Below are 20482 nucleotides of genomic sequence, written 5' to 3'. Positions count from 1 at the left end.
GGGTTAATGTTCAATAGCTCTGAAAAATTACCTTTTTTTTTTTTTTACCTTTTTTTTTTCTTTTTCTTTTTCTGTCTCTGTGTTTTCCAGCTTGATTGTTAACAGAACAAAATATCCATGGTTAGGTCTGGTAAAGATCTCCTTCCATAATGCTCTTTTGTCTGTATAACAATAATAAAAGCTTTCTTGGCACCTATTTCACATGACCTCCATAATTCTCCTGTGGCTGACCCTAACCAGTACCAATAAAACCGTGCATTTTCTCACTGTACATACAAACTAAAAAAAAAAAAAAAAGTTAAAATTGTGTAAGGAAATCAATGCCAAGGACCTTAAAAGAAAAAAAACTTTAAAGCAGGATTGCAAATTGTTTTGTTAGCTCATTTCAGTTTTTAAGATATCAGATAATATGTTGATGACCCATTTTCTTCCCTTCTCTCCATCTCCAGTCAGACAATGAATACATATTTCTGAAAGGGCTCTGGAATTTTAACACATAGGTATTCTCCAAAATAATTCTTCAAGTGTTTTCTTCATGAATATACTCACGTATCCAAGGATGTTCCCCAGTCTGATAATTTATTACGGGTTAAAATATCCCCACCTTAGCAAGGGAACAGCACTTAAGCGATGAGATTCATGATCCCAATTGTATGACATCTAGAATGACCAATAAAGAGGCATCACGGGCAGTCAGGACATGCTGCGGGCTGGAAGTTTCCATCCAAAGCACTTAGTGACTATCTGTGAATAATGAATACATTCATGGGAATCACCACGGTTTGTGCAGCGTCCTTGAAAAGGGAAAAGTTCTACGCCAGTATCACTGGTGCTGAAGAATTCCCTAGGGTTGTATTTATAGAGATACTTTATTGAAAAAAACAACAAACCCAAACCATAATTATCAGTTACTCTGTTTTTCCGTCTTCGGCGACCCCTTAAAATTGACTGCAGATTCAGAAGATAATTCCACAAAGTGTTGCTGCACTTAAGTTCTATTCAACACACATTTGAAGTTTCTGGCTGTTCTATCTGGAGGAGGGGAGAAAAAAAAAAAGAAAAAAAAGAAAAAAAAAAAAAGAGGGGCTCCCACTGCCATGTTGTCTTAGTCCTTTGTGAGTTCCCTGCTGGAAAGACCGCCCAAAATGGGATACTCCCATGAGATGCACACAGGACCTTCACTGAGGCAGGGCAGGGGAGATGGGTTGACCGGGACACGGGACACCCCTCTGAAAAGCCCCCTCCGCTTGTCCCAGCAAGGCCCAGAGAGACATCAGCCCCCACCCCCGCCTCCTGCGTCGCATCCTAGACTTTTTGAGGGTGATGAAGCCGGAGCAGAGACCTGGCAAACTCCATGCAGGGACGGGAGGTATTCCGGCAGGAGAGGTTTGGGCTGCTCCCCGGGAGCTGAGGGAACCCCGTCCCCAGCACTCCCCGAGGGAAGGTGAAAGATGTTACACAGAAGTTTAGAGGCGGTGCAACCGTCTTCTGGCTAATCTTTAATTTGAAGTTTTTTTCTTTAAAGTAAGTGTCCAAACCATCCCACCACCATCTCTACACCTCTAGAGAAGACTCGGAAAACGCTGCTTTTGCATCATTGTATCTGCTTTTGCATTTTGATGGCTCCCGAAAATTTAGTGCAGATGCCAGTACTGTCTTTATTTGGGTTTGTATTTATAGCTAAACTGAACGTGGCTGAAAAACGATTTTTATTCATAAGTATATGCATCCATATATACACACACACACATACATATATATCGATATATCAACCAGAGGCAGATGTTGGCCAAAAATTTCCTTACCCGCAGCCTTGCCGTCTGATCCGTTGGGAGGGTAACAGGAGCTGAGCGATCTGTTCAGGATGGAAAAGGGGATTATTCCCCTTCCCAGAACGCCATTCTGCCTGTAGCGCCGGGGGTGAAACGCCTCCTGCAAAGGATCCGGGCTCCAAAAGTACCGCGGTTCCTTAAAAGCAGAGGAGCAGAGGTTAGGTAGCGAGCTCCAAGCCTGTCTTTCATTTCATTTCAATTTTACGACACATCTAGGCAGTGAGGAGAGCAAAGGGAGACATCAAGCACCGGCAGGGTAATTGCCTTCACATTGCTGGCAGGCCCGCTCCAGTTAGTGCGGGAGGCATCAAGGCAGCGGCGGGCGCTGCACTGGAGGCACTTGTCACACTCACGTACGTGTTTTCGGTCCCAAAAGTAGCCTCCCCCCACCCCCGCTGATTCCTTCTGGACCCCGGCCCCAAATGCCTTCTCCTCCCTGTCCCTTGCAGCCGGCCGTGTTTGCACCCACGTCCAGCAAATCCTGCTAAACCTTTAGGAGCCACCGGAGATGATAACGGGAGGAAATGCCACGGGCATCCCACGGCAGTGACTGGCAGGGGCTGGGAGCCAGGACTGCTCCGCGGGAGAGACTCTCACCCCGGGGGCCGCAGCCGTCCGGCACCTCCTGGACCTGCCCTACATCTCCAGGTTTCCGAAGCCACGGAGAAAAACGTGTACCTGGGAGACAAACAGAGCCAGAGGTGGAAAAGAAAAATAAATAAAATAGAATAAGGCGGGGGGGGGGGAGGGGAAATAAGGTTCGCTACCTATAGTCTAAATCTGGCCTTAAAGCCACCTCTGCCGAAAAGGAGGGGAAATCCTTGCTGACCCAGCGGAGGCCGGCAGGGGCTTGCCGCCCACGGAAAGCCTCTCCACTCAGCTGCCTGCAAAAAGTCGAGGTTTACCTTGTCGAAAAGAGTTGGCTGATGGAGAAAAGGAGGTGAGGGAAGGAGAGGTCCTGCCTCGCCACGACCGCCCTGAGCCCCGCCGAAGACGGGCCGGCAGCAGCGCCAGCGCGGCCCCTGCCCGAGGAGTCAGCCAGGGCGATGGCAATGTCTTCTGCACAGGGAACCCCCCCTGCCCGTGTTACGTCTGGGCAAGTGACACCAAAAGGGGACCAAGATGTCTTTCTAACATGAAATTACGAAGATACTGTCACTGGGTGATTTTTCTGCTCCCTATGCCAAGCCCGGTCGGGCGGCTGCAGGGAGACAACCGGTGAACACACTTCTTACCATGATCATTATCATCATCATCGTAAGTACCAAGAGTATTAAGCACAAAAGGTTAGTAATCATGTCACTATAGCAATGTAGAAGATCCGTAAACATATCAACAAGCTTTAAAAATATGCCCCCGATACACACGGACATGTACGTATGAGTGTTTTATTTGCAGGTACAGGATTTGTGGTTCAGGAGTATGTCTGAGTATACTTGACTTTTGACAACCACAGTTCAGCTTTATTGCACACCAGTTATATCTTGTGATAAAGAAATACGAGGGGAAAAACAAAACAAAACAAACAAACAAGGAAAAGAAAAACAACAACAAAAGAGCCCACCACAACAACCCACAAACAACAAACAAAACACAACAAACCCAGGAGCAAATTTACTCTTATTGATATTATTACACTATTTCTAAATGGAATGCAAAGAAGACTACACAAATTGCATGACCACACTGCAGGAACACTTCATAAAATACTGCTACGGGATACATGCATACTTTAGCACATTGTATATCGAATAGACAGAAATAGCCAGGGTCTCCGTTTTCCCCTTTATCCAGGAAAACACACATATATTTTCTGACTCTGCCAGTCAAACAGACCTAACGGTTTATGGATCTTTATAGCATCTCTGTCAAACTCGCATTTCCTATCCAGCAACACGCAACAAGATGCGCGGGGCATAGAAGCCATGTTCGTCAGTATCACTCCTGAGCAACAAGTGACGAATGCTCTTTTGCCCGGTTTACAATTCACCAGACTGCTCTAGGTATCTGCCCAGGTAGGAAAAGGAGCCGAACCTTTCCCTGTATATTCCTACTTTTCCACAGTCCAGTTCAGAGCTTTGGCTGTTCGCACATTTCTGGAGGTTTTGGAAGCTGAATGATTCCATTTGATTGTTTGTTTGTTTGTTTATTTCTTCCTCCTAAATAGGCCCTGACCTCAAAGGTCCCCAGCGTCAGCTCTGGAAAGGGAGCGGGACCGATCCGTGCTGAGGAGGCCGGCTCGATTCCCGCCTGCACCCCGGCCCCGCGTACCCTCCCGCCAGGCGGCAACTGGTGCCTCCGTTCAAAAGTGGGAGGGGGAGGCGGGGCTTGGGAAAAGGGTGCTTGTCCAGAAGTATCGTACAAGGGAGCAAGTAGGACTATCAGGGGAGGCAGAGCAGAGCCGAAGGAGAGAGCATGTAAACATTGCAAGGGCATCTGTGTACTCACCTAAACCTCCTCGGGGCTTCGACGTGCATTCTTGATCGACGCGTCCCTCTACAAACCTGACCCGCCTGGTCCCAAGGAAAAAGGCAGATATTAATTCTCCTGCCCCGTCACCCTGCAGTGAGGGGGAGTTTTGTGGGTTTGCTGGGGATCCCTGTCCCGAAGAAAGCGGATAGAGAAGGCTCTGATAAAGGGGGCAGGCGGAGGGTGGCTTTACGGCTTTCCATCAAGTGGAATTACAATAAAAATAATAATTATAAAAGTCTGGCTGCGAAGCGGTAACGCCAGGACCCGTGGGCTGGGTGCTGAGGAGGGCATCGTCGCTGTCTCCCCGCCGGGACGGCAGGAGACAGAGCGGAGTGAACGGCCCCGTCCTCGGTGAGAGCGACTGTCTGTCTTTCTAAATAAACTATACAGAAGTAATACACACATATTAGTATATAGGAAAAGGTTAAATGTCACCAACCGGGCCTCGGGAGACCCTCACCCGCCCGTGCCGCGCACCCTCCCCTCCACCGGCGGGACAATCCGCGGCCGCGGACGTTGCCTGCTCATGGGGGCCGTTGTCTGTCTCGCCGCTCCTCGCGGTTCAAGCGACCCTACCCGGGGGCTCTGGGCGGGGGGAAACCTCACCGCTCCGCCGGCAACCCGCACCCGTGGCTGCCGGGCCCGCGGGGTTGGTGCCGGCTCTCCGGGCGGCGGAGGGCGCATCTCTTCCGTCCATCGCCACCGCAGACATGAAAGCCCTCGGCGGGGAGCGGCGGGGGGGGATTATTATTATTAATGATATTAATATAACTGCGATGTCCGCTGTGCGGATTGGCTGGCTGGGCTGCCCGCTGAGCCAGCCCCAGCCAATGGGAGGGCCAGGACTTGGAGAGGCCAAGCTCCCCCCTGGCTGCGGCCCGACTGCCGGGGCCGCCTCTGCCGCTCCCCCCGCGCCGGGATTTGCTCCCTAATTGACCTAAATAAGGAGCTCGTGAGTGGCAGCCCCGGGGCGGCGCACGCACGCACACACACACGCACACACACACGCACTGCACACAGACACACACGCACACGTACATACACACACGCCCAGGCACCGGCAGCGCCCGGCCCCGCCGCGCTCCGCGCCCTGCGCTTCCCCTGCGGAAATCCCATTTGCCGCCGCGCTCCTCCAATCGCAGGATTCCCCCTCTCGTGTCCAGCGTTTAACTCGCATGACATTTTTATTTCGTTATTATCGTTTTCGCGCAGAATCTGGCGCCTCCGATGGGTTGTCGGGTTGCTTTTTTTTTTTTTTCCTTCCCCGTTCCCTTTCCCTCCTCCCCCTCCCCCCTCCCCTCCTAGCTTGCAGGAAATGATGGCAAACCGCGATCTGAAATGATTACTCCGGAAAAAAAACCTTTTATACCAGGAGAGCATCCACGGGGCTAGGCAGAGGCAGGAGGCGGCCGCTGGGCAGCGGGGAGCCAAGGAGCCAGCCGCCGGCGGAGCCGGGACCCCCCTCCCGCAGCTCTCTCCGACGATGCCGGACGAAGCCACAGAAAACGCCGGCTCCACCTCCGCTCGCGTCTCGTCCTTCTTCATCGAGGACCTGCTGGGCACCGAGGGCACGGCGGGCGGCGGGGCGCGGCGGGCGGCCGCGGGCAGCGGCGGCCGCGGGGGTCCGCGCTGCGGGCCGCGCTCACCGCTGCGCCTCGGAGCCCCGGGCTGCCCGCTCCGCGACGCCGCCGTCGGCTGGTACCGCCGAGCGCACGCCGCCTTCCTGGGCTGCGCCAGCCCCGACAGTAAGTCGCCTCTCCCTACCTACCCTTAATCGTCGGGCTTGGCTGGGGCTGGGGGGGGCTGAGGGGGTGTCTCTGCTCCCCCCGGGAGGGGGTTCCGTCCTTCCGCGGCGCCCAGGGCCTGGCGCGGAGGGGGCTGCGCGGAGTGACCCCGCAGCTCTCGCCCTGCCTCCCCTTTTTTCGGCCGCCCAGAGCAAATCTCCGGAAATGCTCACGGTGTGTCAGGCACCTGGAGCCTCCGCCCCGCCGCCCTAAATGTAAACAGGGGTTGTTGCTTATTCTCAGATTTTTTGGTTTTCCTTTCCCCCCTTTTCTCTTTTTCTTTCTTCTCTTTTTTTAAAGCTTTTTGTTTTGTTCCCCCTCCCCCCTTTTTTTGTTTTTGTTTTGTTTGTTTGTTTGTTTACCTTTTTGATTGTTTGCTTGGGCATTTTTTGACGTCCCAGCAAGCCGGAAAGCTGTGAGCATGGTCCCTAGCAGCTCAGCGGGGAGTTTGGAAAGCCAGGGGAGCCGCTGGAATCTGGCCCTTTCTCCCCAGCTGCCCCTTCCCGCAGAGCTGGCCCCGCTGCCCTCCTCCAGCAGCGGCCTGCCAGTGCGGGGATCCCGCTGGAAAGGACTCCGCGGGTTAAAGTCTGGGTTCAGGGGCAGAAATGAACATCTGAAAAAGTGCATGGGCTGCTATCAGGGGTTATTTTTATCCTGATAAAAAAAAATGTTCCTCCTTGGCCCGTCTCTTTAATTCTATAAGAGCCTGTAGAGTTTGCACGGTGCTCAACAAGGAAAAGAGGCGTTATTTGCTATTCAGAGAGTTCCTTTTTACAGTGATATGTTTATTAATTTTTTTTTTCTCAAAAGTACATCTAGAAACAGAAAAGTACTGCCTAAACAAGAGACTTCTTTTATCGTTTCCCTCCCTTTTTATTTTTTTTTTTTTTGCCTCTGTTCTATAAAGAATAGGAAATACTTTTTTCCTCTTCGAAATTGCAAATGGAAAACACAATGTTGGAAACTCCACGGAGACATGCTGAGAGGCAATGCCCCCATATTACAGTAGCTGACCCGGTCCATTTGGTATATCAAGTTCAGAGCAACGTGAAGAGAAAATATTTCCCTTTCACTTGTCTTTATATACACACATGCACTACTATACTTACCCCCCTTACATACACCAATATACTTAGAGATGTAATGTTAAGTTTTTATGTGTGTAGATACATTTGTGTACACATGTGTGTAAATGTATACATGTATATGTATAAATAAGCCTACACATGTATTCACATGTGTACATCCATATTTGAAGAAGTATATATATTTCAAGACATACATACCTGTGTATATACATATACATATTAATATACATATACATGGACGTGGACATGGACACTTGTATGTGTACTAAACATGTACCTAAAAGTATATTTATGTTATATACATATATGTGTGTGCCTTTAGGTACGTACCCGTACTTAGATATGTGCACACACACGCACATGTATCTGTATATACATAGATGAGTATGTGTATTTAGTGTAAAATGTGCCCTTAGATGTAAGTATACGTGCGCGTGTGTATGTATTGATAGATGTTTGGGAGTCTTTAGCAAGATACGGAGCTGCAGGAGCCTTTACCGGGCTCCTCGTCCTTCAGGCAGCCCCGGCTTTGCTCCCTCCGCAGCAGCGTTATTCGCTCTGTCGGTCAGCTGGGCGGCGGGCAGAGGGGCTTCCTCCGGGTCAGGGGTCGGCTGGGGGATGCCTCTCTCTCCCCGACCCCCCACCTCCCAGCCTTCTGCCTCTCTCCCCAGCCAGCGACCGCGACTCGCCCGAGCTGCCCGAGGAGCCGTCGGAGCGGGCGGGCGGAGGCGGGCGGGCGGCGGTGAGGGGCCCGACGGGCGGGCGGCCTGGGCCGGGAGGCCGGGAGGAGGAGGAGGAACGCAGCGAGGAGCCAGGAGAGCCGGAGCAAAGAGCCGCCGGCCGCAAGAAGAAAACGCGCACGGTGTTCAGCCGCAGCCAGGTCTTCCAGCTGGAGTCCACCTTCGACGTGAAGCGCTACCTGAGCAGCTCGGAGCGGGCCGGGCTGGCCGCCTCGCTGCACCTCACCGAGACCCAGGTGAAGATCTGGTTCCAGAACCGCCGCAACAAGTGGAAGCGGCAGTTGGCCGCTGACCTGGAGGCGGCCAATCTCTCCCACGCCGCCCAAAGGATAGTGCGGGTCCCCATTTTGTACCACGAGAACTCGCCAGCGAGCGCCTTGGGCTTCACCTTGCCCCACATGTCGCCCCCCTTGGTGGGCTTTTCCAGCGGCGTCAGCTACCCCTTGGGCACCTTCCCCGCAGCCTCCCTCCCGTTCCTAAGGTCGCAGATGACAGGACTCGTCTGAGAGCCCACCTGTGCCGGGACCGCGGCCCCCTCGCCCCCTCCCCCGGCTTCCAGCTCCACCCCTCTTCCTCCCTGGACTTTTTATTTTCAACTTACACATTTCTCGATTTTCTGCTTTCTGACTTTTTTTTTTTTTTTTTTTTTTTTAAACGTGCAATAAACTTATTTTTGGGGTTAAATCGGAGCAACGAGCAGCAGCCGGAGGGAACCGAAAGGCCTACGAGGACCCCAGCCAGCAGGCGGGAGAAGGTCGGCGGGGCTCCCTCCGCCACGCATCCAAAGAAAATGCAGCCCCGTTGAAGCGGCAAAGCCCTCACCGCCTCATCGGCCCCGGGGTGACACAGGCCGGCGTTTTCCGGGGAGCAGCAAACCCCTCAAGCCTTCCTTCCCCCTCAGAGCTGCCGAGAGTGAGACGAATGTACGGAACCGCCTGGACCGAGGGCGATTCCCGGCCGCCGCCGCCCCCGCCCCACGGACGGCGAAACCTCGGGGACCCCGCAGCGGCTGAGGGACCTTCCTGCTGCCCCGGGCCAGCGTTTCTGCCCGGAAAACCTTCCATTCCCCTTCTGCCTCGGCTGCTTTCAGCGCAGAGCGGGGGCCCTGGCGAATTCCCATCTCCAGCAGCTTCTCCAGGGCCCTTTGTTTTTGCCACTTACATCGTACAGATTTTTTTCCCCCTCTTCCATTGTTACTCTCGTTTTCATACGATCGATACCCAAGCATGTGCCGATGTCCCCTGGTTCTTCTCGATGCTGGCTTTTTGATTTGAAACAACTTGAAGGCAAATTGTTCGAATGAATTCGTCCCGTTGAAGTCCGAGCTGTGAAGATTCGGTTTCTTTGTTTTCGTTTCATTTCCCTCATGAACTATCGTCTAAAATACACGGTTGAATATATATATTTATATGTTATTCAACATAATGTGTTTTACCAGTGGGTTTGCCACTTATTTCGGTCTCCTGAGGAGGCTGAGGAAAACGCACCTCGGCTTTTCCGTCTTTTACGGGATCGGTTTGTGTAATCGATTAATAGTTCTCACTGGAAATTAAAAAGGAAGGAAAGGAAAACAGTCAGATGGCGTCAGATTGGGGAGCTGTATGGCTAGTTATGCAAGCTAACCTGTAATGTGATGTTATATGAAATATTATGCATGCCAAGCTATTTTTTTTCTTTAGTAACTGTTTTGTTTCCCTCTTTACCCACTGCTAACATGAATATCGGATCCATCATTGTTTCTAAAGGTTTGAACTTATTTTTCCGAATATTAAGGGGGAAATGATCTTATAAAACTCAGCCTTGGTGGAAGGTCAAGCTTTGATCGTACGTTTTAGGGCATAATCAGATGTAATTGAACTGACCTTCGGGGGTATGTGCATGTGGACCTGTCCCAAGTGAAGGAAGGTCGATCCAATTTTTACTATTTCTTAAGCCTGGCGTTGTATTCGGAGCAATCTCACTGGTTCTTATTACGAAATCTATCGCCGAGATGGGGAGAAGCTTCAGCTTTGATAGGAAACCTGAGAAGAAGGGTCAGGAAGGGTCAGGACCGGATTATAACCCCTCCACCGTTTTTTTTTTTTCCTTCTTTTTTTTTTTTTTCTTTTTCTTTCCCCCCCCCCACCTCTTTGGCCTGAAACACGGCAGTGGGCATCAGCCTGCATAGTTGAAGCCAGGACGCTGAAAGCCTCAAAATCACTCGAGAATGAATTAAATATCTATATATCCCGGGTTCCTGTGAAAAGTGCTAACTTGCCAAGATGCTCTTTTCGTCTTGAGCCCCGTTTCTGGGAGTTATTGGGTTTTTTTTGCTTGTTTTTATTTCAACTGCTCTGAAATCCCTCGTCTCACTCCGGGAGACCTACGCCAGCTATTTTCATTGCATATCCGTCAAACCCCTAAATCTGGGGCGAAAACTTCTAAAGCCTGGTCCCCGAGCAGTGTAAGAAGGACTGGGAAGCGGCGGGGCTGGGGGTGCCAGTCCCCGGGAGGACACACCGGCCGCGGGGGCAGCGGCTGGGGTGGGACTTCAGCCTTTTAATGCGCAGAGGAGGTGACTTGGGGTTATGTTTTTTCCTCGGGGGGCAAAAACACTTCATTTGATACCACTTAGAGCCTGGCTACCCCTTGAAGAAAGCGGCCAGAGCCTTTCCCCCGTCGTATCCAGCTCCCCAGATCTCCCAGTGTTACCTACTGGAGTAAAATTCTGACTCAATACAGTCATATCAGAGTAGATTGTAATTCAACGCGAAACTTAACACGCCTGCCACTCTCCACATGCCTTTTCTTTGGAGTAACATACGAGATTATTATACTTCTGATTCTACTAAATATTCTTTTATTGAAGTTAAGGAACTGGCAGGGCTAAATGATCAATCGGATTTTTAAAATGTGTTTTGACATTAGTTTGTTTGTTTTTTAAAGACGTGCTGATTATATCAATAAACAGATTTTTTTTTCATACACTGTATCTGTAAATTATGATCATAGTAAAATATTAAAAGGTGCAAGACGTGAATTCATCTAAGAAAAAAGTGCTTACTTATGCCTTATTCTGTACGTGCAGAAAGTGCTTTATAGTGTCTTATTAAAAGTGTGTGCTGAAAGTAGGAACATATACACCTCAGGTTTCTTTACCTCTCAGCTTTTTAAGTTTTGGGTTGTTGTTTGTTTTTTTTTTTGTCCCCGATGGAAAGAAATTGCTGCAATATGCAGAGAAGCAGCTAGCAGAATATGTAATCACTGATGAACGTACACTGACCATATCAAAGTAAGAAAAAAATCCCAACCCCCTAAGGCCACCTCTCAAACAGGGACAACGGATTCCTCGCAGTTTTCTTCGCTGGGTATATTTTTTATTAAACGACAACAACAAGGTCGTAAGAGCCACTCTTTGTGCTTCTTCTGCAAACAGAATGCTATAAGAAAAACGTTAGGGGACTGTAAAGCTCAAAGTAGTTTCACAAAGGCTGTTTGCGACATATAGAGGCACACGTTGCCGTTTTATAGATCAAAGCTACCTCAGAATAGCTTTAAAATAAATCCAGTTATACTACAGTTGTAATATTATTATGCAGCATAAATCCTTGTCTGTTGACATTTATTTAATGAATGTTGCTACAACAGCTTAGCTAGATGGCACTCCAGAGGCGAGGCAAAGGAAAACCTTGCCAGACTGCTCACAAAGATAACTTTATTGGGCGCTAATGAAAAATAATTAGTGAAAAGATTTGATTTTTTTAAGCAAACGAAACGAAAATCAAAATACTATCTGAACTGGCCTTCTGAAATAAATTCCTGGTGTAGCTGCACTAAGATGTTATTATTAATTACACTTTAAATGAAAAGGATCGATATGGTGAAAAGCACCTTGTTAAATGACTGCTTTGCAAATGGTACATTGCTCACCGGCTTAAGATGGCCTATAACTTTTCTCCTAGGCATGGGTCTAAAATATTCATGTAAATCAATACTTGATAAATCTCATAGGTGCGGGCTGGCTCCAAGGATGAACAATATATTTGGATCGATTTTTTTTTTTTTTTTCTTTTATTCTGCATTACCCTGGAACAGTCAGTCTCTGCCCTGTGCAGATGCCGGCCGGGTGGGGAGCTCACCCCGCTCTCACCATCGATCGGAGGGAGACTTCATGGGACCCGCAGTATTTAGTGCTCTCCTCTTCAAATTAGATCCAGACAGTTTTCTTACACTTCCCGTCGCATTCCCCATTAATGTAACTTTACGTCGGATTTCTTAATGCTTCACTTAACTATCCTGAGGTTCTCAACTCTTCCCTTTACTTTCTGTGTAGGGGGATACATGAATATCTTTTAATTTAAAACTCTTCTCTTCTCTTCTCTTCTCTTCTCTTCTCTTCTCTTCTCTTCTCTTCTCTTCTCTTCTCTTCTCTTCTCTTCTCTTCTCTTCTCTTCTCTTCTCTTCTCTTCTCTTCTCTTCTCTTCTCTTCTCTTCTCTTCTCTTCTCTTCTCTTCTCTTCTCTTCTCTTCTCTTCTCTTCTCTTCTCTTCTCTCCTCTTCTCTTCTCTCCTCTCCTCTCCTCTCCTCTCCTCTCCTCTCCTCTCCTCTCCTCTCCTCTCCTCTCCTCTCCTCTCCTCTCCTCTCCTCTCCTCTCCTCTCCTCTCCTCTCCTCTCCTCTCCTCTCCTCTCCTCTCCTCTCCTCTCCTCTCCTCTCCTCTCCTCTCCTCTCCTCTCCTCTCCTCTCCTCTCCTCTCCTCTCCTCTCCTCTCCTCTCCTCTCCTCTCCTCTTCACCAATTCCAGTCTACTGAACAGCAGAACATTACTCGCTTTATTCGGAAATCCCCTCCAGGATTTTACCACAAGCCTCTCGTATCAAGTGCAAACGTTGCAAGAAAGCGATTTAGCTGAGGACTTTGAACTGACCTTAGAGGGAAGCAAAAGGTTTCGAAAAGGCGTGCCCTGTCCCGGGGTCGCAGCACAGCCTGATCCGCCCGTGTCCCCCACCTCTGGGTTGAAGGAGCCAGCTTGGTGCGCCCAGCTCCCCCGAAAAGCCAGTTTATGTGTGACACTTGAAGCCACCTTTCTGTGGGACTCCAGGAAAATGTACTTTCCAGCCAGTGAAACTGTTTTCTTTCCCCTGCCCGAGATGTCCTGCGCAGGCGAGGGACGTCCCCGCTGTCCCCAACTGCTGCCCGCGCCGGGATGCGGCGGAGGGGCCCTTCGGGGAGAGGGGAGACCGCAGAGGCCAGCGATTATGGGTAATCGAGGGTGTTTTAGGAACCTGTAACGCTAAGGTAGCTAAAGTCACCTAGTTATTTTGATGAACTGTTCAGCCAGCGCTTCTGGTGTAGATCCCCTGGCCCGGGCTGTGTCCTGGGAAACCAGTGGAACCGCTTGAAAACCGCTGCAAGGTGCGGGTGTGACCGCCAATGGCAGCATCTGATTTGCAACTGGACGGGAAATTAAAAAAGGGCCTATTTTACCCTTGAGTACACGGAGGGATAAAGCAAACCCTGCTCTGCAAGCCAAGCAAAAGCGGACTCTGTGGCGTTTCTGTAGAACCTAATCAGATTTTATTCCCATCATATTTAGATTTAGAGACTTTTTGTTCTCTGAGCTAAAATGGAAATAAAGACGTGTGCAGGGTGATTTCTGGTAAAAAGCTTTCCCAGGTAAAAGGTTTCCCACTCAGCATAATGTTAGCTTCTAATACAATAATATGTTATTCAAACAAAAAAGGTTCGCTGTCCCTGCGCTGCTGCTGTGCGGTACCGGCCTCCATGTCACGACACGTCCTAGACGACAGGATTCCTCCCATATGAAATACAAATGAAGCACAGGACTAAAAAGCACCAGTGTCAGGAAATCTCTACCTATTGTAAGGAAAATTATTGCTTTTAAACGGAGCATTTATGCACCTTGTCCGACGGCTTTTCGCAGACTGTGGAGTGAAATTCGATGATGCAGAGCAGTGTTGCTGGAGGCGAGCCGCTCTGGACCCCTCCTGGGCAGTGAGACCCCCTTCGCTGGCTCAACCCCGGGCAGCTGATCCTCGCAGAAAGCGGAGGCTCTAGCCAAAGCCGCCCCCTCCCCGCGGCAGCGCTCAGCCGAGCCCCTGTTCAGGGCTGCAACCCCCTCGCCCCGGGAGCCGGTCACTCGGAAAAGTCTTTGACTTCAGGCAAGGTTTCTCGCCCCGCCGCCCCGTCGGGCACTGCTTCCCACCAGAGGCTCGCGGCCAAATGCGGGCGGGCCGGGGCTCGGAGGGGTTTGCTGGGTGCCTGGAGCGGGCTCGAGGGGACTCCGCAGCCTCCCCCGCAGCGGCAGTCCCGCTGCAGAGCGTTACCTGTCTGGGGGTGCACTGGAACATTATCTGGGTTTTGCAGGATACTGCTCTACCTGTTGGCAAATATTTACTCCCCCCTGAAGAAAAGGGGGACTCTAGCAGAGGAGAGAGGGAGCCCGCTACGGATTTGGCTTGTAGGATTCAGTCTGCAGGGGGGACCCCGGAGGCCCCCCATCCTTTTGTTGCAGTGAACTGCTTCCAAACTGCTCCAGCGGCTGGGGAGTCCGGCACTACAGAGTGCTACCTCACAGCACTGAGCTTGTCAGGGAAAAAAGTAGTTTCTGTAAAGCAGCCAAATGTGACTGGGAAAGGAAGACAGACTTTTCTCGGCGGGGTGTTACCGAGCTGGATCTCGCAGGGCTGATCCTGGAATGCTCGGGGGGAGGAGGGAGCCGCGGTGTAAAAAATTAGGACATGAAACTTTTGTCTCCTTCTTAAATTTCCTTCTTCTTTTCTGCTTTCTTCAAGTTTTCCTTTTTCTTCCAAGAAAATGTCTTCTAGGAAAACACACTGACTCAATGTATTTGCTTTTTAAAACTGATTTTTGAGGGACTGAAAGGGAAATGGTTTGCAGCAAGAACAGATGTGAACACTTGGGACGTGCCTTGCTCACAGACGGCGGGGAAGGGAGATCGAGACAGGAGCGCAGCGGCGAAGACCGACCCAATCTGGCATCCAAACTCCCCATACTCCAAGTTTTACCACCTTGGAATACTTCTTATCTTTTCAGCTGCTTCTTTGTATTTTGTACCACTGTTCTCTGTTCCTTCTCTGGCCCTGTCACTCTCTCTTAATGGGACCTATCGCTCCATCAGAACCACCAGCTTGTGCAGGAGATAGGAAGACAAATGCAATTATTTGGAGATCTGGCGAATAATCGTGTTGATGGAAGATGGATATATAAGTTTTGGTGGTTTTTTTTCGCCTGGTGGAAAATGTACAGCTCTCCAGCTAACGGCTACATTAAAATCTGAGTACATTTATAAAATTAAACAGATTTTCATGAAAAAGAGCTGAAACCCGCTCTCCCAAGAGCAAGTGCGTTGAAGGTAAACGCAGTGCAAAGCCTTAAGATGCCCTGATTCTAGCTCACAAAATCTCTGGCATAACAATATTTAAGACCCTGTCAGCACTTCTATTGTCAAGTCTTTTTCAAGGGCTTCTCGCTTGCCCTCAGCAGTTTTCGTGATGGAAACATCGAGATTCGGACTAAAAGGCCTCTTAAAAGGAGGTTGAAAACATTTCCCTGGCTTTAAACAGGGGCGCAGGGAAGGAGAGCGTTCCCTGTGATCCGGAACTGATGGCGAATCTAACGTTGCTGGACGCCCTGCCCTGCCTTGAGCGGTGCAAACAGCTTTTAAAAGGTTACGGTGCTAGTAGGTGGAGGGGAGCAAAAATTCTCCAGATCATACAGAAACACACCGATCCCTCACCAAGTCCCACAGCACCTCCCACAGCACAAGCGAGGGCTTCTCCATCCTCCAAAAGGCACACCTTGGACACATACACGCAAACCGGCCACCACTTTCTTATAATTCATGCACCAAGTGCAGGATCTCATACAATTTTTGGCATTTTAAAACTACAGGACAGTTCTGCAGACCCGCAGAGGGAGGGAATTCGGGTTGGCCTGACACCACAGGGCTCCTCGGAAGGAAGGGGGCTCCCTCTCTCCCCAGGGGAACTCTGCATACTCGGCTTGAGGATCTGCAGGTCGAAGTACCACAGGGAAGGGACCTTGGCTGTATGAATTACTCTTCCCCACAGACTCCATCCCCTTACAATGGCATCGATAATTTCCAGCAAACGCCCTCAGCAGACTGCCTGGGGTCGTGCCAGGTGCTGTACAAGCGCACGGGAGGGTTTCACTGGCTCTCAGCGTCCGCTTTCCCTCCTGCCATCACTGCCTTTCCTTGTCCCACTCCATTCACCTGCTCTCATTTCCAGTCCTCTCCCTCCATCCTTCTTCTTCACTACAGAGATCTCCCTCCTGCCATCCCACCTCCTCTCCCCCTTTCCCGTGGGCTCTCTTGGGTCTGGCTCTGCCTCCCCGCTCGCCCCCAGCAGTGAGGGGGCTGGGCAGGAGGACATTCAGTCCTGCCCTGTCCTGCACTGTCCCGGCTGCTCTGGCCACCTTTTTTTTGGGCGAACCTCACCGGCAGCGAGGAAAGGGGCTCCCTGGCGTGTGTGTCCCCCACGCCTTCCTCCCCGCTATCCTCCAGCTCTTGTTCCTTTCCCTTCTTCACTCCTCTTCCCTGTCGCCACCCCTCCCTCTCTCCCTTCCCCTGCACCGCTCCCCCGTCCTCAGTTCTTTGGCTCCCTCTAGCTCCATCCCCTCCCTCCACCGCCCCGACCCCTCCCCCCTCTCCGGCCCATCCTTCCCTCCGCCCCCCGCAGCCAGTCCTGCTCCGCAGCACAGCTCGCCCGGGCTCGGTTGGGCTCGCTGCGCCATGGGGCAGCTCGGGGGCGGCCGCCGAGCCCCACCGCCGGCCCCGGCCCCTCCGCCGGCCTTCAGCATCGACAGCATCCTGCAGCCCGGCCCCCGCCGCCCGGCCCAGGAGCAGGGCAGAGTCCGCTGCGCCCTGCCGGAGGAGGAGGAAGAGGGGCCTGCAGAGCAAGACCCCAATAAAAGCTCCAGCAACTCGGGTACAGAGCCAGCAGCCATCCTCAGGCAGCCTCGCACTCCGGTTTGCAGCCCGGCCCCCACCCAGCCACCCCCCCCCGCCCGCAGCTCGGCACCCGGCGGGGTCTGCCGCGGGCCCCCCGCCGCCCAGCTGGGCCAGGACCGCGCACAGGCAGCCACACGCACACTTGCACCCACAGATACACACACTTACACGCAGACACACCCATACACACTTACACGCACGCGCAAGCCGCCAGAGGACGAATCGAGGCTCCGCGGACTGAGGGGACAAGATGCCCTTGGCCCACGCACACGCACCAACCTGCTTCCAGGGGTTTTTCCAGGGCCCCTCCTGGCCTCCTTGGCTTTTTGTCCGGTGTCCAGGAGCCCCTGGACCCTGTTAACCTCTTTTCACCCTTGTCCTCTCTGGAAAGTGTTGGGGGGGTCGTGGCTAGGTCTCAGCAACCCTCCTCCTCGTCCTACCTCCCCCCCCCGGCCTCGGCCCTTCTCCCCAGCGCTCAGCCGGGCAGTGCGTGCATGCGGGGCGGGGGCGGGGGCGGCGGCGGCGGCGGCGGGGGCTGATGCTGTGCTTTGCCGTTGCAGGCAGCGAGCCCTGCCGGCTCCGGGCGGAGGGGACGAGCCGTGGCCTCCGCCCGGAGGCCGAAAGCTGTTGTATGGACTCCCCGCTCCGCGCAGAAGGGCTGCGCGGCTCCCGGCAGCAGCCGCGGAGGGAGGCCGGGGGCTGCGGCGGGGAGAGCGGCAGGTCGCCGGCTGCGGGCGGCAGGAAGAAGACGCGTACCATCTTCTCCAAGAGCCAGGTTTTCCAGCTAGAGTCCACCTTCGACGTGAAGCGCTACCTGAGCAGCGCCGAGAGGGCCGGGCTGGCCTCCGCGCTGCACCTCACCGAGACCCAGGTGAAGATCTGGTTCCAGAACCGCCGCAACAAGCTCAAGAGACAAATGTCGGCCGAACCCGAGGGCCCGGGGCAGGCGGAGCCCCCTGGAGATCCACTGCCCCCCGCTGCCTCCGCGGCTCTCTCCTTCCCGGCCCTTTACAAGGACAGCACCCTGCTCAGCCGCTGCTTGATGCCTCTGCCCGTCCCCCTGCTGTACCCGGGCAGCGCCATCCCCTACCTCTGCCTCCCCGGGCCGGGCAAACACTTCAGCCTGGTGGACGGGGACGTATAGCCTCTTTCCCCGGTCCCCGACCTTCCTCTTGCCGGGGGCCGCCTCGATGTTATTTATGCCCCGCCGTGTCGGTGGGGTGTCCGCCTTCCCCACAGCCGGCAGCAGCCGCCCACCCGGCACACGGAGGGACCTCCTGGGCTCCCCCCACCCGTGTCTGTGGGCAGCCGACACGTTGTTAAAGCCTCTTATGGGCGCTGCCTTGGCTGTTGCAGCTCTTTTTCTCTGGTCAGAACGGAGGAGGTAACACGGAACCGTCAAAGAAACCGGGATGTGTTCTGCCTCCCTCCCAAATTATCCCATGATCGTGTTTCCGGGGAGCCGATGTTCTGCCTCATCCCACAGGGACTGTGTCCCCGCGCCTGCCACAGCTCCGTGGCTGTCCCTGTACCGTGAACCGAGTTCCTTTTCATACACGTCCTAAAAGCGAAGGCTGTGATGTGCTCCTCAGTCTCTCCACCTGTAATGTCCCACAGATTAACTTCTCCCCATCTTTGATATTATAAAAATGTAAACACCTTTCCTCAGATCTGGTTCTTAAATTGTGGCGTTTGTGAATTCTTTCTTCCCCTCTCGAAAACATCCAAGCTTTCACTCATACCTTTTGTGCTAACTGGTTCTCAAACTATGGCTCATCTGGTGTTTCTGCAGGACAAGACAAACTTTCTCTCATACTTCTTGTGCTAACTCCGCCCTCCGAAATCTCGTGGGACACTTTTATCTGCTATCACAGAGTAAAGGAGTGATAGGTTTTTTGTTGTTTGTTTTGGTTTGGGTTTTTTTCTTTCTTTTCTTTTCTTTTTCTTTTTCTCCCCCTGCCTCGGATTTCCAAACGCTTTTGTCGTCCTTTGGTTTCCAAGTTCACACGCTTTATATTCAAAGGTTGGAAATAAACCTTTTCAGAAAGATGAAACGTATGCCTTTTCAATACAGTTACTACTAGGCAGTTTCAAACGAAAGATACTGCCTAGAGTGCATCGGTTATTTTCATTTTAAAAATAAAGGTTAAAAACACGATCGTGGCACTACGAAATTCACTCGTGCTTGGGAAAACAGTCAACTTGTCCAGTTTCCCAGTGGGAAAAAAAGCGGTAGGTGTTTAGGGTAGATAAACGCGGTTTTTCTTTCCTTTCCCATCCTTCTTCCATTTCTTTTGAGCAATTCATCCAGATTTGCAGCGAACCGCCCTGCAGACGCGCGGGCCAGTCCGGGGGGAGAGAGCCCAGAGCAGACGGGAGCCCCGCGGCTCCAAGCGCGGTTGTGATTTACTTCCCAGCCGGCAAAGTGCTGCTGCAGGGATGTCGCCGGGTGTGATGCAGCCGGGGAGCCGGTGCCAAGGCAGCCCCTGCGCCAGCCGAGCTCTGGAAAGCGTCTGCAGCGGCTCTGTGAAATTTTCTCACGGTTGCGATGATCTGGGAGCGCTGTTTGACCTCTCCTCTCGCTTTTTAATCCGTCTCGACTTAGTGTCAGGTAGCAAGAGCGGGCTCACAGGGTGCCCTTGCTCTGGAGAAAAGTTATAATATATGGAGGCTGTTGCAAGGGCATTATGAAGAAGTGGACAACCTGAAGGGGACCTGCCGGGTGCACTTCGCAGCTCAGGTTCCCCCAAACTGCAGCTCCATGGAAGGTGCAGGAGACGGATTAACGGTTTGGGTCACAAGATCGACCCCTCTTTTCTGATCTGACTTTATATTGATAGTTCAAGATATTCAGATCCTCTGAGCCCGCAAGTTACTCCGTGACTAAAAACATTTGGAGACCCATGTAAGCGATGATGTCCCTATTTCTGAGGATTATGTGATATAGTTCGTGTGCGCCCGTTTTCCTTTTTTGGTGTGTGGGTTGTTTTATTTGGTTTTGTTCTTGTTGTTTGTTTTGTGTTTGTTTGTTTGTTTTTCAAACTGATTATATCGGAACGTCCTTTTGGTTGTTACTTCTAATATTTATAACGGCGGTACACCCTTACTCGATTGCTGTCAGGAGATTAATCAGTGTCGATAGAGGAAAATCCTTCTTTTTCCAAATCCCTACCAGTGGAATTTTGACCAGATGTAGCAGCTATACCCTTTCTTTATTTCTTTAACGTGGAACTAAAATTCATTTAAAGAAACTGCCCTTCTGCATGCCTGCAGCCTCAGAGGTGTCCGTGGAAAAAAATTACTATAAAATAAGTCGTTCTTAGGCGACTTTAATCAACTTTAACCGCATTTATCAAACAATTTTCACCTTTATTCTTCTCCCTGTTTTATTAATTTGTCGTCCGAATTGCTTCTGGAGTTACAGAGGCAACTGGAAGACAACACGGACCCGGGGGCGAATTATTTTACAATCAAAACAACAGAAAGAGGTTTTCTCCATGCCGTAGTTCTGGCGTGTAGTTCGATGTCACAACTTGCTGCCGACCAACTCCAGAGCTACTACCGTTAGGAATTAA

At 51.6% G+C, this 20482-nt stretch overlaps 2 protein-coding genes across 2 annotated transcripts; both read left to right on the top strand.

The window, feature by feature from the left end:
* Window positions 1–5713: 5713 nt before the first annotated feature.
* On the top strand, window positions 5714–8706 carry LOC127384139 (homeobox protein HMX1). The gene is made up of 2 exons (XM_051618194.1): window positions 5714–6049; window positions 7848–8706. The coding sequence occupies exons 1-2, from the start codon at window positions 5788–5790 to the stop codon at window positions 8420–8422; spliced, it is 837 nt and encodes a 278-aa protein (XP_051474154.1). The 5' UTR covers window positions 5714–5787; the 3' UTR covers window positions 8423–8706.
* A 7982-nt stretch (window positions 8707–16688) lies between these two features.
* On the top strand, window positions 16689–18076 carry LOC127384333 (homeobox protein HMX2-like). The gene is made up of 2 exons (XM_051618573.1): window positions 16689–16884; window positions 17468–18076. Exons 1-2 carry the CDS (start codon window positions 16689–16691, stop codon window positions 18049–18051), a joined length of 780 nt encoding a protein of 259 aa, XP_051474533.1. The 3' UTR covers window positions 18052–18076.
* The last annotated feature ends 2406 nt before the right edge of the window (window positions 18077–20482 follow it).

The sequence above is a fragment of the Apus apus genome, chromosome 4 (assembly GCF_020740795.1).
Source record: "Apus apus isolate bApuApu2 chromosome 4, bApuApu2.pri.cur, whole genome shotgun sequence".
Taxonomy (NCBI): Eukaryota; Metazoa; Chordata; class Aves; order Apodiformes; family Apodidae; genus Apus; species Apus apus.
Note: the sequence above shows the minus strand (reverse complement) of the source record. Positions and strands in the feature narration are given on the sequence as shown.

Bases quoted from the DNA above. Each gene is read 5' to 3' on its own strand.
- LOC127384139 (XM_051618194.1), top strand. From the start codon at position 5,788: ATGCCGGACGAAGCCACAGAAAACGCCGGCTCCACCTCCGCTCGCGTC. The intron at 6,050-7,847 runs GTAAGTCGCCTC...CTCTCTCCCCAG, and splicing joins GGGCTGCGCCAGCCCCGACA to CCAGCGACCGCGACTCGCCC.
- LOC127384333 (XM_051618573.1), top strand. From the start codon at position 16,689: ATGGGGCAGCTCGGGGGCGGCCGCCGAGCCCCACCGCCGGCCCCGGCC. The intron at 16,885-17,467 runs GTACAGAGCCAG...TTGCCGTTGCAG, and splicing joins TAAAAGCTCCAGCAACTCGG to GCAGCGAGCCCTGCCGGCTC.